The 17,855-nt window shown below is 39.9% G+C and overlaps 1 protein-coding gene across 4 annotated transcripts in view; it reads left to right on the top strand.

Annotated features, from left to right (window-relative positions):
• The window catches only part of LOC100725615 (protein kinase C-binding protein NELL1), a 625,998-nt gene that overhangs the window by 227,350 nt on the left and 380,793 nt on the right, over window positions 1-17,855 (top strand). For all 4 annotated transcript variants that reach the window (XM_063256792.1, XM_063256795.1, XM_063256793.1 and 1 more), the window contains exon 12: window positions 4,358-4,486. In XM_063256792.1, the coding sequence (XP_063112862.1) occupies window positions 4,358-4,486 (129 nt within the window). The remainder of the gene's footprint in view (window positions 1-4,357; window positions 4,487-17,855) is intronic.

The raw sequence follows: 17,855 nt of genomic DNA, 5'->3' as shown, positions 1-17,855 counted from the left end.
GCTCATAGCATGGGCTCAAAAAATGTTAATTATGATCGTTACTATACCCGTGCCAGACTCTAAAGATTCGCCCAGTGTATCCTTTCTTTTTCATAAAGATTAAAATTGCATTCTCCCCATGAGGATCTGTGTCCTGCTCTTTTTCAAGTTTCTATGTAACATAGTTTTGTGTCCTACAGAAATGATTTTTCTGTCTCTGAAACGTGGGAACATTTATGCCGCTCATATTTCACTACATGTGGATTGCCTAGTTTTGATGCCTCCCCATATGTAACTTACCTCTTCTTAGAGTTTGTAACATAGCTGTGCACAGGGGATATTTTAAATACCTTTGCACTTCCGGATGCTTGTCCCCAAATTGGGTACCTATTTAATCCTGGCTGGACGGTTGCTCCCTCACTTGTGGTAAGGTGGCCTTGAATAAGTACTGCAAATGGTGGCCTGCATTATTTAAACAGACAGTTATTGTGGCACAGTGGTGAGACTCACTCACAATGGATTCGGCACTAGGTTTGTTCCATGGCCTTTCCCCGACCTTGGGATAAAATTTTCCCTACTCCTTGCATTGTGAGTGGACAGGGCACATGTTTGATAGAATGATGTACATTGGAAAATCTTCTATTTTTCTTACTGTAAATTAGAATGTTTAAACCATTTTGTTTTAATTAACAATAATTGTGCATGTTTATGGATTATAATGTGGATGCTTTGAGATGTTTGCAGTGGTGTTTGGAAAGTTTTTACCCGTGCTGTCAGAGGCATGTAGTAAGAAAAGTTCAAGTCACCCAGAAACAATGAGAAGAGAAATACAGCACAGAGCACGTATGAGAAAAGATGAACCTGTGGCACTGGTTCCAGTCTCACGATGAGTAGAAACATGACAGCTACTTATCGGTCAGCTTTGATGCAGCATTTGAAGGACAGGCTCTTCGGGCAGAGGGAGCTCTGGTGCCTAAAATCATTCCTGGAGTGAAAAAACCTTGCAGTCTTGGTAGTGAGCTCCTTGAGTCTTTGAAGTGTTCTCAAGCGCCAGAGGCTTTGGATTGCTAACAAATTCACCTCTTAGTCCTCTTGTTACTGGGGCAGTCAGCAGTTACAGGTCACAGACATGAGGCTTGGAGTAACACCACTTCCCCAGGGATGTGTAAGTATTTCCCAGCAGCCCAGGAAGTGGTACATTTTCCGCTTTTTAACTGCTAAGTTTTGCTGTGGGAAAAGGTATACACTGACATACTGGGAGCAGACAGAGCTTGCACTTGGCCAGACCTGACTGAAAACCCTGGCACTGCCGCCACGAGCTGGGTGTTGGTGGATTTGAGGCTGGAGCTTCTCTTTTCTTATCTCGAAATTATAGCACTGTTATTCTGAACTTCATCATTACTGACTGCATCGCGTCCTCACCACTGTGGGCACTGCGTATTGATGAGACTCTGGATACGTGTGTAGCTGGAGCTGTTCCTAGTGGTTTCCGTGCATCAGCCCACTTCACTTTCTCAGCTACATATTGATAAGATGTATTATGCTAGTATTATCCCACATAAAATATCCAGTAGAATTTTATTGGTAATATTTAATAAAATGTATTTTAATCTTCCAGATTAAATATAACCTAAGTGTGGTTGGTTTAAAATTCTATTTCAAAGATAAAAGCATCCTAGAATCTCATTGTTGAAATGAATTAATTATGGAAGTTTGTCTAGTCCAGCGATTTCTGTATTTTCTAATCCCCAAATTGTTGTTCTCATGATCTACATGTCAAAAATATGGAAACAGCTATCCTGTTGAATTGGGCCAGGGGACTTGAACTCTGTGTAACAATTTATCTGTGCCCAGAGCTCTGAGGAAAATGCACTGAAAATTACTGATTGTCTTCATTTCCCAGGATATGTACCTAGATAAACAAAGTGATTTATAATATTTCTCATATGCAGACTCTGAATTACAAATTACATATCTTGATTCCTAGATCTATTTATTTCTATGAGACCACAGTGTATGATTCTACATAGAAATTATTATTTGCTAACATTCACTGACTCAAAAATAATAAAATACCTTTGGATGTTTTATACTGGAACTTTGCAACTTTTATAAAGGTCTAATCTGTTCCTCCTAGATCACCCCAAAGTGCTCTATGATATGTAAACAGTTTCCTCTTGGAAATTTGATGGGTGAGGTTTAGGCTTAGGGCTGGGGTTAAAGTTAGGACTGGGGTAGTAGAGCAAGAGGGGAAAATTAGAGGCAAAACATATTGAAAAATTCTGATGACTCTAAAATAAGCAAGTACATTGGGTGGACATTTGTCGTGAGAACACTTTTAGTCCTGTGTGATTTCGGGCATGGCTTCTGATGGACACAGTGAGAAGACAGCACACCTTGTGCCTGGTGTGAATGGCTTCAGTAAGAACCTTGAAGGCTAAACCTCCTGTGGGTGAATTAGCAGAAAAATCACTGTGCAAGGGAAGACATGCCTGTCAGCCTTGAGTCTAGGCTGTGGTCTACAAGGGAAAATTTGCATTCCCAAAAGCTTAGCGCTACAATTTATTCTTGGTTAAGTCCCATCCCCAAGGCGAAAGTGTAGTTTACACTGATCTTACGTTGATAATTCCCCCAGGCAACTGACAGAATCAAGCACGAATACTGTCTGAGGAAATGCAATTTAAAGCCAAAACTCAAATGATTGTCACAGGTTAAATTCCAAAGGATATGAGGTTGCAAATAAAAGAATTCCTTGAAACACAAAAGCATCTTGTGTGACACTTAGCATGAACATCAAACTACATGATTGTGTGTATACAAATTGAAAATATTGGAATTATTCATGTAAAAATGCATGTGTAAAGTGTTTAAAAGAAATAAAATTAATAAACTTAAAATATGAAAGAATAAGGGGCTATCAAATGTGACCAAACAGGGTAAAAATGAATCAAACAGTATTCTAGAAAATAAAAATATAGTAAGTAAAAATTCCACCAATATCAGTGACTAAAACAGAATGTGGCAGAGCTCAAGATAGAAATAATAACTGAAAGACATATCTGGAAATCATTCAGTCTAGAGAGGAAAATATATGTATTATATGAAAACAAATCTAAACAGCAGGAAGAAGTGCTCACAGAGACAATGTTTGAAGAAAGAATATTTGATAATTTTCTAAAATGATGAAAGAGTTCCTTGACACTAAGACTCAAGAATTCCAAGACCCTAAATAAAAATGAATGCACAGGTATAGATCTTAAAGTAAAACTAAAGAATATAAAGCAAATCAGTCAACGATCCAATCTAGCAGTCCAACAATCAACCATCCAGTGAGCAACCAGCCAACCAACCAGTGAGCCAGTGAGCCAATGAGCCAACCAGCCAATCAACCAACTAGTGAAATAAACAAAAAATTGATCTTTAAAGTAAGCAGAAAGAGAGGAGATAGCTACAGACCAAGGAATTAGATTAGCAACTAATACTCCCTAATGATCAATAGAAATTATAAGAATTGAAATAAAATCTTAAATATGTTGAGATAGTAAAACTATATATAGTAGAACTGTAAACTATGAAGATAGTTTATGAACATATTCAGATGAATTAAAATCTAATACAGTAACTATTAAAGATCTTCACTAAAGGAACTTCCTAAGGAAGAAAAATAATTACTCTGAAGAGATTCCCAGTAATTCTGGAAGGAATATTGAGCAAAGAAAATGTTACATATGTGCTTTAAAAAGACTGCCCTGTAACGTGTTTAAGTATGTCTGTAGCAATGTTGTTTATAATTCAAAATGTGAAAATAACTCAAAATAAATTGTGGAATATTTATACTATGGAATAGTATACAGAATTGGCAACCGATACCTTCAGGCATTAACTTGAATGAATAGAACAAAGCACACTGTATAGACTTGCACAACATAATTTTATTTCTAAGGACATTAAAATGTCCAAAGCTAAGTGATATTTATTTGAGAATAAGAGCTTGTGTATGACTAAATACTAGATATGTGAAAGAGAGAAATCAACACAAAATCCAATATTTTGTGTGATTGTAAGTTTTATGTTAAAACACTTACAAAGGTTAATTATATAAGAAGGAAATAAGAAGAATATTTGGGGGCAACATGGGTAAAAAGCCTTCTGTAGGCACGACTTTAGCAATCTGAGTATCCAGGAAAAAGAACCCGTAAGCGATGAGGTGATCCTAAGTTTCCTGTCTCTTTTCCATCGTTATCCACCCCAGCTTTGTACATTGTTAATATGTGTTTTCATGCACTGTGACAGGTAGTGACAAACGTTTTGTGTTTTGTTATCTGGGAATCTTCTATTTCCTCCTTTCCTGATCTGAAGTTTTCTGTGCATCTTACAGGTCATAACTTCTGCATGGAAGCGCCTAAATGTGGTGAAAACTCAGAATGCAAAAACTGGAATACGAAAGCGACTTGTGAGTGCAAGAGTGGTTACATCTCTGTCCAAGGAGACCCCGCCTACTGTGAAGGTAAGGAGAGGAACAGGCTCCTGAGAGATGGGGTAAAGACTGAAAGCCATCGCTGGCCTTTGTTCCTGGGGGCTTATAAACACCCTACATTACTCCAGGTGCTCTGCTCTCTGGCTTTATCCAGGCTACCTCACCTGAGAGAACAAGGTCCTGGAAGCTGGTGAGGAACGCAGGGACTCAGCACATCCCATGTTGCACTGTGTCTTCTGACCAGAATGATCCTAACACTTGGCTTCCACTTTCAATTTTGAGGAGACTGCCATCTCCAAGTTTAGTTATGTACTGTGTGCTGGATTCTCTTCCGATAGCGTTTGGCATTTGTTTAATCCCAGCTGTCATCTTTTTCAGGTGTCAAGGTCAGGGTTTTTTCAGTTGGATTTCTTAGTGACTGTTTCGTGTGCTGCCGATTACAGATCTTTAAGAATCGCAGTGATAGCACTCATGAGTTTGGCTCCTGGGCTGAGCCCATTACACTGGGTTTCTGTGGTGCAGTTTTCTACTCCACAGAGCAGAGCAACTCCTCTGTTGCATATGAATGGCTCTTTCCAAACTCAGCTTGGTGGTGGGCGCCATGTGTCCTGCTCCTTTAATATGGCAGAGGTGTGGCTTAGCTCTTCCTGTGTAGGGGTGCTGCTGCAATACCTGAGCCCACCCTTTCCTGAGGTGCCCTCTGGCTCTCCCCTGTCAGATTAGAAAACTTCTACCAGGCAAGGGGATGACTGGACACTCTTCCTGTCCCAGTTCCTATCATTGCGGTCATTCCTTTTACTGTCACTAATTAAATGCTAAGCCATGGTGATCTGGTAATTGGGGAGGTAGCTTTCTTGAGTTAAGTAAGTGGTGTAAATCTGGTCACTGCTCCTCAAGTATTTGATTCTGAAGTTGGTATTGAGAGTTCTCAAGGTAAGGATAACAGTGAACTCTGCCAGTAAGAGTAAGTAAACTCCTTTCCCTTCTTCACTTCTACATCATTTCTCCTCGGTTAACTTTTTGGGTTTGGCTAAAGACTAGCAGTTGTTGAGGAAAGTATCTATTTGCTTCCAGGGTTGGTAGTCGGTTGTTTTCATAGCTTCAGGAATATTGTTAATTTGTCCTTTCCTTTTAATTAGCAGTACTCTAACAATTTTTCCTTTTCTTTCTGATACCTTTTTATCCTTTTGCTTACTTATAGATGTGTTGATTAGAGAATGAAGCTGCTCTTTGACTGGAACCTTTTTATCTACCCTTTAGTATCATGTTACTGCTTTGTTAATTTGGGGGAAGTGGATTGTAAGTTTGAATAATTTACACTAAAGTCTATTTTTAAAATTTTACCTTATCAGTTTTCTAGCAGAAAATTTAAATCATTAAAAGAATAATTAAATTATGAGCAGTCTGTCTTTTCCTCACCATGGAAAAAAATGCTATCAGATAGAGTCTTATAAACTAAAAAGCTTACTTTCCTACTTTCTGCTTTTTGTGGAGATGGATTCTGAACAATTACAATACTGATGGCAAGAACATGGAAATAATTTGGATCTTGGTTCCTTGAACACTGGCAGACCTTTTACTTGTCCCGTGGATTCAGTGCACCCCATTCCTGGCCCTCCTGAGATAGGGAGGTGTGGAAGAATGGGGGAGAGAATTGCTGACCCTAATTCTCTTTGCTTGTGTCCTCCTCCATGACACTATTTTGCCCCTTGGACTCAGCTCAAAGAGCAGCCCCTGTGACATTAAACCTGCCTTTGTGGGAGCCATGCTGATACGGTGCTGAGTGGCCTTAGGTCACTCTTCTTGCACAAGTCCCACTTAGCTCAGTGTCTTCACTGGCCATGGTGGTCTGTGTCTTCCTTGGGTGATGGGTGCTTCTTTGGGTGATGGTGATGGGTGTGGGCGTCAGTCATCTCTCCATTTTCCTGGGGATTTACTACAAGGGCACTTGTTCATGGGAGGCCCCTAAGGAGAAATAACTGAATGAATGGGGTTTTCTAGTTTACAGAGCTCAGAGAGGACAGCAAGGTTGAAACCCAGGGGGAGTGGCTCTGAGAATGGAATGGAGTCTGCATTGCTTCCTCCCTTAGCCAGCAGTCTGGCACATGTCCCCTGTTTGCATGGTGGCTGCTGTAGCCACAGCCGTGGTGAGGCCTGGCAGCATCCCAAGCAAGCAAGGAAGGAAGGAGCAGGAAGCATAAATCTCTTTATGTGCAGTTATGTCTTTTTATGTTGAAAGAGTTTCCTTCCGAGAAAGGCTTCCCAGCCCCACCTCTACCATGCATAGAAAGCTTGGCCTGTCTTAGTTTTCAGATCTGTTAAACTAAACTTAGTTAAACTAGTTAAAGCCCCGTGTTCACTATACTCTTAGACCAGTGTTGAGGAAAAGGAAGGAAATGACCACTACTGGCTTCAGCTAACTTATCATGCTGCAGAGCTGGAGTAGTCTGTCTTTCTTGACAGCAAGTGATCTTTGTCCTTTGTGTGAACCAAATAGGGAGGCAGCAACAGAAAAGGTTAGGAGTGGCTTTTGGCGGGGGGTGGGGGGTGGGTGGGTGGGGGAGCTAGGATTATTTTACATTTTTAATGGTTAAAGTGAGTTTGTGACCATTTTCCTAGCTCTGTCTTAAGAAATGTCCTCTGGAGTAATCTGTCAGACAAGTTTAGTGGTAGGTACTGAAGCCTGGTCTTACTGGCTCACCCTAACCTAAAGAGAACTAGATAATTCAGAGACTGCTTCATGCAAGCTGTTTTTTACCCTGTGTGAATGGAGCGAAAATGGCCCATGTTGTTAAACCCCAACGAACAAGACTGGCTTGCAAATTAGAACACAATCTTACTTGCATTGTCCAGGCCATCTTGAAAAGCCTATTTGGGCTATTAGTGTGAGAAGAAGCAAAAGGCTTTCAGTTCTCCTAACTTCCTAGGGTAGTTGCAGAGCTGTGGTATATTAAGGACTCCCGCTCCATAGAGATTGTTGGAGAAGAGAAAAGATAGCGGAACTCCTGGCCAATCAATGGGAAATAATAGGACCTTTTGTTGGCGATGATACAATTCACGGGAGGCTGCTTCTTTTTGCAATTCAGCTTGCAATTCAAGCTGGAACTGTCCTTATTTTGAAGATGGTCTTACTTGGATTTTAGTATTTAAGAACCTGATAAGCAGAAGCGTTTTCTCTTTGTGATGACATTTTCTATTTTTTTTTTTTTTTTAGCTTCAGAGAATTTTTTTTTATTAAGGAGGAAAAGAAAAAAAAGCAGAAATAGGGTACAAGTTATACAGAATTTCAGAAAAAAATAAACAATAGGAAATCCCTAGTTAATAGATTACATATTGTTATCTTAGAAATAGTTGTTCAAGTTACAAAATTAAAGCATATAAAGTGGACTTTCAAACAGTGAGACTGCAAACAGTTGTGTTCAATGATCCAACAAAACTCAGTAATATGGTTATCTATCTTATACGTTTAAATATATATGCGGTTATATTCTTTAGAGCACTTTCTTTTCCTTTCTTTTGTACAATGACAATTACACATTTTGGGTTTTATTCCTCCCACAGTTCTTATTACTTTTTTTAAAGAGAATAAAACCAAATGTGACATAACAGAACAGAGTCAGTCAAATCAAAAGGATGAACCTAATAGATAATGTAAAAATAAAATACTAGGTACTCAACAATGGTTACCACACTGCCTCTTGCTATCTTAAAAAGAATTGCTTATATCATCACTTATAATAAAATTGAACAAAACAGTAAAGAATAAAACCAAAACATTGGAGACATTACAGGGCTTTAAAAGAAGATAATAGTCACCCGGAATGGGCATCATAATGAATCTTATTGTCTTCACAGTTGTTGCCTATACTTTAGAACTTGGTACTATCAAGCAAAGCAGAATAGAGGAAAATCAGTCAAAGCAAGATGGTGAGGGCTATACAGGGTTTCAAATCAAGTTAATAGGAAATCAAAGTGGATTACTGTAATAATATATCCTGCTTTTTTATTTTTCCCTTAATTAAAAAGAAAAAAAAAGTAAATAATTTAAAAAAAGGAGACTGAGATAAAAGAGGGCATAACAACAAAACAGCGCAGGTCAAAGCATAACCATTTAAGTAAAATAGTGCTTCACCATAAGATATCCTGACATAAAAGTAGTTACCATAATGTTTCTTTCCTTGAAGTCTTTGAGTATAACTTCGTATACTGTAGCACCAAACATATCAAGACAATGCATCTTAAGCAGTTTCTGGCCCATTATTTTAGACTAGAAGTAACCTCCGGGGAAAGTACAGCAACTGGGTCCTATTGGTGGTCTTTCTTCTTGAATTTGGCTAGCATAGTCTTGTAAACTGTGTGTTCTTGCAGTAAGAAGTTATTTTGATGAATGAAAAATACTGTGATGTCATCTGCACTCTAGACTCTGCCATGTATATTCAGTACGACGAGTAGCCTCAAATGCTAACACCTCTACCTGCAGAGTGTTGTGAATTTTCCAGATGCCTTTTATAGCTGGTGTACTTTCTGAGGATTAAGTAAATCTGTGAGGAAGTTGGCAGTATTGGGTCATTAATGCCCCATTTTACAAATGCACATGTGACAACCCAGAGAAATGAAGATAAACCTCAGTGTATTTTTACTCCAGGCCTTATGCTTTGATTTGGCTTTTGCAAACACTCCCACCACTCATACTTTTCCAGTATCACACTGCTGTTCAAAATATTTGCTGCCTAATTATTTTGTTCTGCATTTGATGTAGTCAAAGAAATATAAGCGGGTGTGACCTGTGTCACTGTCATTTCAGAGTGAACATGCTAAAACGTTTGCAGGACTCTACCTCATTTTCTTTTCTGTCTGGCACAAAACCTGACAGTGTTCAAGATCAGGAGTTGTCTTTTAGCCAGTGTTCCAGAATGAGGATGACATGGAGCCGGTGACAACTGACAGGTGATGGATGCATGACATGAGTGAAAAATAATCCTGTTTACACAGGAATGTGTGGTTCTTGGATGTAGTGCTGAGAGGCAGTTACCTGTTACCTCTGCCTGTCCTGCTCAGTTTACTGATATATCCATGCTCATGCAAACCTTGTGTGGTTTGAAGAATCTGTGCTAACAACCAAAATCAAATTTTAATCCAGTGAATGTTGAATGTCCTCAGAGGTACAGAGCATTTGGATCGGCAGTAGCTTGCACTGGCTCTGCTGTCAGGGATAGAGTTTTTGAATACCGCACTTGTAAATTAGTGCTTTGTTATATCAAATCCAATGTGGTAAGTTGGATTTCCCAATTAGTGTGATCATGAGACAGTATGTGTCTAAAATTCAGGAAACTCTCTCATATTTACTAAACATTCAACTTTTTTATTGCCATCCTGTTTAATTGTTAATGTTGATGACAGTCTTCTTTTGAAATTGGTGTGCTCCATGAAGTCAGTCCTTTGAGAAAGTGGGCTTCCCATGGTTTTCTGGGAGAATTAATGTGTGGTGAGGGAAACGGACTTTGGGTGGAAGAACTGGGGCTCACCAGTTCTGTCAGGGGCCCATGGTGAGCACTTGGGCACTGTGTATGATGAACCTCAAAGAAGAACTCATTCTTTTCTCAGGAAAGCACAAGCAGAGCTGCACTCAAGGATATATTTGGAAAGAAAGCTTTCCTGCATTGATATGAAGTTAATAATTTCATGTAACAGAAGTTCTGGGGTGTGTACAGTGCAGTAACTGATTAACAAGGCTATTTATAACTTCTTTTCCATGATCAGCAGTGACAATGAAGAACTTGACCCCTTCAGAGGGAGGAGGCCAGGAAAGTGGCAGGGAAATCAGTGCAAACAAGAAACTGCTCCCAGAATAGCTGCAAGTATAAGACGTATGGCATGCAGAGGCTGTGTGCATTCCCATAGAAATAAAACTGTAAATTCTTGATTAAGAGAATTTATGGGAAAATCGGCCAGTGTGCTTAATTACACTTCTAATTATCCATGTGTTAACCAAATAACTTTTTTTAAACATTTTTTTTTTTTGCCTTTAAATGTTTTACATATTTTAAAATGCGTGAGCACTGTGATCTAGCCACCCAATTGATGCTCAAATCTGGCCTTCATTTCCCTGAAACCCTGCTTTGGACAAGGATCAAAAGCCTCTTCCGATTATATACTGCTAGCAAAAGCTTAACCTCTCGGCTCCGTGCCCCGTTGGCCTGTGGGGAGTGAGAGTGCTTGAGATAAGGACACCTTTGCACTGGGTGCAGTGATGCACCCTGGAGATGAGATTTGAGGATTGTAATTTCCAGCACAGTCTGGGAAATATAGCAATTCCATGAGGCCTTGTCTCAAAATAAACAAATAAATTAAAAACACTGGGGTGTGTAGCTCAGTATGAAGTTCCTGGGTTCAATTTCCAGCCTTGAAAAACCAAACCAAAATAAAACAAGATCAGACCAGGTGAGACCAGACCAGGCCAAACCAAATCAAACCAAACCAAACCCAACCAGACCAGACCAAGCAAAACCAAACCAAATAAAATTGAACCGAACTGAAGGAAATGGAACCAGAGCAAACCAAACTAGACTAGAACAAGCCAAACCAACAAAATAACCTGGGAATCTCTTTCTTACCTTTTTAGCTCTCACAGCCCCTGGAGGTATCCTGTGTTACCCAGGCCCCTGTCAAGCCCCATGTCCCCCTGAGAGGTCATGGAGGTCTCTAGCCTTTGCTATTTTCCCCTAAATCCACTTTGATGGATTGCAAGTCATTTGTGGTGAATGATGATTCTCTATTATTCATTAATGCTATTCCTATAGATAATAAAAGTTAGGGCCTTTTTAAGTGTCCCTGAGCACTTCTCAGTGCCATCCTTCTTCCCCACTTAAGTGCTAATGCGTGGCATTCCCTGACAGTGAAGCCCGATGCTTACTGTGTGATTAGTTCTGGAAGAGCTCTGGAAACAAGACTTTTCTGGTTCATGGATACGTATCATGTACACATGTATACCTATGTAACGTAGTCTCAGGTTAAATGTGTTATATATCATACATTATAGAATACATATGATTTCACAGGGAATACATACAACTTTTCAGCTTCACTTTTGAACGTGCTTTGTAATAAATTTTAGTATGGGTCATGACTATCAAAAATATGAAATATTTGGCCAAAGCACAATCAGAATTTAACTGGCTGTTGATCAAAAAGTAGACCCTCAAGTGTCTCCTTTCCAACTCAGCTCATTGCTCCTGTGTATGTCACTCCGAGGTTCCTAAGTGTGGCTGAGCAGCTGCCTCTTGAGAATTTCTTCAGTTTCCAAAGACTGTTCCCACACCCATAGTTAGTTTAAACCTTTAGAATCCCTAACTACTGTCAAGTCTGTGGTGTCTCCTTGCCATAAGTAACTCAATATTTTTGATGGTAGAAGTTCTATAAAATTCACTTTTTCTTAAAATAAGTATAAATTTAAGAATATTGCATGTTAGTTTATTTCCCTTTGTCTTTCTCTCTTTAGTTATTCTGATTCCCTTTCCTACAGCTTCATTGTTGGGGAAACCAAAACCTTAGACCGATACCCAGCTGCTGAGCAGATCACTGAATAGTTCCAGTTCTGCCTGCTTCTAAACTGTAGTTTGCTTGGTATGGAGCTTGTACTTCTGACCAAGGGGTTATGAGCAGAAGTGATGTGTGCTGCTTCCGAACTAGAGCATCTCGTAAGTGGGTAAAAGTCCCCAGCAGTGCTTCTGGGCTGCAGTCTGAGCTTAGCACTGCTGCTCAGTTCAGGTTCCTGTCTGGAGCCGAAAGCCATCTGCCCATCCCAGGGACCTGCAATGGACATGTAATACTAGTTAAATTAGCTTCTTTTGTTTTAAGCTATTGACACATTTGTGTTGTTTTCTATCACAGCAAAACTCATGACAGCCACACATAGAATCCACCGTACTGTCTTATACTTGAAAACATGTATTAATACCTGTAGCATTTTAAAAGGGATAAAGTGGTAAAAAAAAAGGATATCAGATAGAAGGAAAAGCATCTGTATTCTGACAACTTGACTTACTAGTTTTTTTTTAATGTTAGAAGTGCTTTTAGAGATGTGTGTAGAAGTTGAGAAAGGACCTTCTTCAGAAGGACTCACAACTTAGGACCCATCAGAGGAAGGTGATATGATAGGCTGGAGAGTGTGGCATGATAGAGTGTGAAATAAGATTGAATCTTTTTTATTTCCAGCAGGTGAATTAGATGTGGGACAGTGGTAGGAGATATAGGGAGGTAAAGTGTGTTTTCTAACTGTGGTTAGCACCAGGACCAAAGCACTCAACTGAGCAAAGCAGAGTCCTGTGAGGGCTATTTTCTTGATTTTGAAGCATTACAAATATCATTAGACTTTTGACAAACTCCTTAAAACATGTGCCATGGTCCTATTCCCATTTTTTACTTCTTGATTTCCCTTATATTGATAAGCTGAGAATATGTAGGTGTCTTATAGATTCAAAGTTACCAGTCGAAAAACCTTCCGCTGAGAAACCAGTGAGAAAAGGAGGCAGTTGTGGCATTTGTGTGTGCTGAACAGGTGGCCGTGGCACTCAGAGGCTGGAAATGCACAACCACAGTGGCTTCAGTGTTTAATGGTGTAGAATAATTGGAAGTTCAGGTTGGTCTTCAGGTGAGACTGCTTCCAAGGCTGCAGAAGTGTCACAGGATTGTCTCTGTCCCTGGCATTTTTGTTGATTTTATTCCCAGGCAGATTTCTTACCAGCTCCCAGTAGCTTCAGGCTTCCTGAAAATCCCATAGTTCCAGGAAGTGTCACATAACTGAGTCTCATTAGTCTGTGTTGGGTCCAGTGCTGGCCTCTGAAACACCCACTGAGTGACTGGCCCCTCAGTGGGGTGGGGATCACCTTTAGTAACAACCTGTGTCTGCAGGCAAAGGAGACAGATAGGCTTGGGCAAGCGAAACCAAGGGTGCTGGACCAGAGGTGAGAGGATAATTTCTCCTGGGCCCTGTGATTTCTTTTCTGTGACATCTTTCATTTTTTCAGCTGGAGGGTCTGTGAAGTGATGTGACTGAGATTATTTGGAGAAGCCCTGAGCTGAGAGTCCTGGATTTAAATCCCTATCCGGTTATCTGGCCCTGTGAGCTAACCTGAGTAGCATCACTGAAGTGCTGTTTAATAAGGGGAGTGAGACTTCTGCATGCCAGTTTACCATGCATGCAGGAGAAACAGGACATTGCTGGTACGGTGTGTTGGGAGATTGTCTCCCTTTTCATGTTTCAGAAGCAGAGCTTTTGGTGAGTTGACTAAGGTCAGGCAGATGATAGAGGCAGAAGCAGAAGAATTCTCTCTGTCTTCTCATTTGAAGCAAGGATTTTAGTGGCAGTCATGGTATGAATGACCTAGTAATGATGGCAAAGTGATTTGCCATTTGTAAAAACTTAATGAAAGAGGGAAAATACTATATATATATATATATATATATATATATATTAGTATATATATATATATATATATATATATTAGTATATATATATATATATTAGTTCATCAAAACCAATGGTTTGTGCTTTCATTGTTTGATCCTTTTTTCATGCCTGTTTTGCATTATGAGCAATTATCTTGAAGGTAAGAATACACAATATATGAAACCATTGTTCATTTCTGATTGTTTTGTTTTGAAATTCCATATCACTGTTTTTGTTTTAAAATAAAAAAATAATAAAAATCGGTTAGCAGTGGAATTGTGGTTAATGAATCACTTTGGAAAGGGCTGAGCTTGTTATTTAAAGGATTTTCCAGACTAACCTTTGGGAATCTTCGGTAAGTGAAAAAGCTTCAGATCGTCTGCAGGATTTCCTGCACTGAGGTTTTCTGTTTCGGGCTAAAGCAGCATCAGAACCATTCAGACTCTACTCTTCTTGTGCCTTCTTAACACACATTCTTTTCTAACACATCACTCTGGCTTTCTTTCTTCTTCTTGGCTCATGTTGCTTTATCCAGACCAAGGTCCATTAGTGCATCCCCCCTTCACATGCTCTTCCGGGGTTACCTCCACCCATGGTTTATGGCACCAGCCTTCTTGTTACTTAAGTCACAGATTAATGAGACATTCATGAATTTTAACACTTTTCTCTCCTTCCTCCCCATGTCTGATTGTTATCAAGATCACTGGATTTTATCTACTTCCTATCTGTACATATCATTCAGTTCCCTCCATGTTCCTTGAGCTCTTGAAGTTTGCTGGTCCCTCACCTTGAGGGTGCGGTAGCCTCTGAACTTCCTCCATTCTGGCTGCCTTCATACAGTTTTGTGTGGGGCTCACCAAATAATCCCCTCAGAATGAGTATTGAGAGTGCCATTCCCTGGTACTGCTAAGTAGCTTTTCACTGCTGTGTGGAAGAAGTACCTCTTTATCATGGTCACAGGGACATTTAGGATTTCTGTGGCTTCTGGCCTCATTTTGTTCCATGCTCCCTCCTTCTCTCCATCCGCACCAGCTGCATCTCACAACACTTCTGCCAGAAGTCCTGCACACTGCCATCCCTCATCCTTATAACCTGCACTTAGTTGGTCTTTTATTCTTTTTTCAGATCTCAGGTCAACCCTGTTAGTTAACTTGTCTACCCAGGTGAAATTTCCCAGGTGAAATATACTCTCTTAGGATCACACATGTCTCATAGTTATAGTTTTATATTTGTATGATTTCTAGTCATTTTCCCACAAATATTGATTCCTAAAACCTCCGGATGAGGGAAGGTGATCAGCAAGGCCAGAACAGGTTCCCGAAAGGTTGGCCCAGCTCCCTCCTCCAGGCGGAGCAGATGTCAGGATTGTGTTTCATGAAACACTCTTTTAGATATTTGAACATGATTTCCATTCCTCTGAAGCTCACAGATAAGATGAGTGTAGTGGTTGATACATTGTGTCAATTGGAGGGTTGAGAAATTAAGGTCACTCATCAGGGGTCCAGGAACCTCACTTTGTAAACATCCTGAACCTGTGCAAGAGGAGGGCAAAGAGATAGTGTCAGTGCTACACCCACCTGAGGGTGGGTAGCTCACTTGTGATATAAGGAGATATGAGGCTTGCTCTTTCCTGCTTTTGCTCTAGCTGCTTTTACTGTCTTCTGCTGCCTTCAAGTGTTTCCCCTGTGCCATGCTGCCCTGCCTGAGAGCCAGCTGATTATGGACTGAAACCTCCACAAACTGTAAGCTAAATAAACCTTTCTTTCCATCATTTTGAGTGTTAGGTATTTTGTTTCAGCACTGAGAGAAAAGTAACCAAGCCAAGTGACTGCAGGTACTATAGGTGCCCTAAACTACCCTGAAGGAAGTATAGTACTCTTGGAGAAACTCAGAGGATACAGGCATTGCTAGGTGGCTTTCTCACCAAATTTTATAACCTTCTCTAACTTGACATATTTAGTGATGTTTTTATATAAATAAACTTAAAATGTTAAAAATTCATTATTAATTTTATGGGAGAGGGAAATATTTTAAGGAATTAATCCAGAGAAAACTACAGAGTGCATAGTGTACTATTTACCTCATGTTGTCTCTGGCATATGGTTGGCAGTAGCCAAAATGACCTTTTAAATAGATAAAAAGGAAACTGCACAGGGCTGAAAGGTTGCCTAATTCCACTGAAAAAAGCCATTTATCCAGGATGGGTTTTACTCTCAATTCACCGTGCTTAACTGGTGTTTCTCCCTTTGTAGCTGTCCTCAACTAACTTGGCCTTTGTTCTACTGATTCTTTCCTGGTCAAACCCTGTGTGGCGTGGGCTAGAGATAAGAGTGCCTAGATTAAACCTCCTTCTCTCTTGCATCATCAGTTATTAGCTGCAAATGATGGGTACTGAGAAACCCATTTGTTTTCATTGTGCCTCATTGTATTCATCTGTATAATGAGGTCAATAGGAGCACTTATTCCATAGCATCTATTGCTCTGTGAATAATTGAATTAATACATGTAAAGGAGTTAAAATGCCACTGAACACATATTCTGATATTATACTGTAATTCTTGCCTTCCCCTGGACACAGAGCCTTTTGTGAAAGTGGTTTGTTGATTCTGAGAATTGTGCTATATTAATTCCACGTTAATAGAAAGTGAAAACAGAAAAAAAAAAGGTTGAGATTTGCTTATGCTTTCAAAATTGGATCATGTCAAGCTCAGCCTTTTGGGTGACGTTGTGCTTAAAATGTCCTCTGAGGACATAAATATGCTTTGTTGTTTCACTCTGATGTTTGATAGTTGGAATTCTCTGTTGTCTAAAGAAATAAAATGTCCTTAATTTAATAATTCCCCTTGTTTTTTCTGCTATTTTATTGCCTAGAATGGACTGCACTTCAAACATTAAGATCCCATCTTCTGGGCAGTCTTAGTCATCTGAATAAGAATTGAACAGCCCACCATGCTGAATAATAACTATGATTTCAGTCTTACAAGTCCTATTATCATCTGCTTGTAGATAATAATGGCAGCATCTTATGCTATAATACCTATTTTTTCAAAACATTTCTTACAGAGTGCATCAGAAGAGTTGTTGTTTTCTTAACTTGGTACCACAGAAAACTTTGTAGCAGGATATATCTGAGCTCCACTTGACTTTACTAGCTGTTTGAAACTAACTGACAAGATGTGACCTCTCGGAGCCACTGTGTCCCATTATGTAACAGTAGCATCCCTTTGTGCTGCTGAAGAAATACAGGCACCCTCTTGTCTCTGCTCACAGATCCATAAAGTGGCAGAGCGGGGTATAGAAATCCAAATGTGTGATGCACAATTCTGTTTCTGTTTCCTTCAGTTTCTGAGGAGGAAGATGATGTACGTTCTCTGAACCTCTGCCTTAGTGGAAGAGATGAGAGCGGGCCTCTCTGTGCTGGTGCTCCTCTCCCATCCCAATACTTTGGTGGCCTCTGTCTCTGGGTAAGGACATCTTTCCAACTCAAAGCTGGGAAGCCAGTTCTGCACCCATTCATTAAAGAGTGATCAGTGCTTCATGGCCCAGGCAGTGAAACCTTTTTAATTGTCTTGGTTCTTCTGTCTTGCTCTGTTGCCCTGTCTGTTCCATTGCCTTATCTTTTGTTCTTGGACCCACTTTCCAGTTCATGAACTCAATTAGTAATTCAGAGCACAATGTGATGCAACTTGACAATTGAACAATCTGAAATCAGTTGGGGGAATAAAACCATAGGCAACTTTGTCTTTAATCATTGTCCTAAACCTGCCCTATCCTGGGAAGATTCCGTAGCTTTTAAAAGGGACTTTTGAATATAAAAAGATCCAGTTCAGTTTGAGACTTCCATCTTATGTGTACTTCCTACTCCAATCTTTCCTTTTTCCCTTTAGCACTGTCCCAGTTCTGGCCTGGGAGCTTGCAGTGGGGCTGGGCTATTATCTGGATTTTCAGTTT

The sequence above is a fragment of the Cavia porcellus genome, unplaced genomic scaffold (genome assembly GCF_034190915.1).
Source record: "Cavia porcellus strain 051 isolate PalLab524CR breed Dunkin Hartley unplaced genomic scaffold, mCavPor4.1 scaffold_9, whole genome shotgun sequence".
Taxonomy (NCBI): Eukaryota; Metazoa; Chordata; class Mammalia; order Rodentia; family Caviidae; genus Cavia; species Cavia porcellus.
Note: the sequence above shows the minus strand (reverse complement) of the source record. Positions and strands in the feature narration are given on the sequence as shown.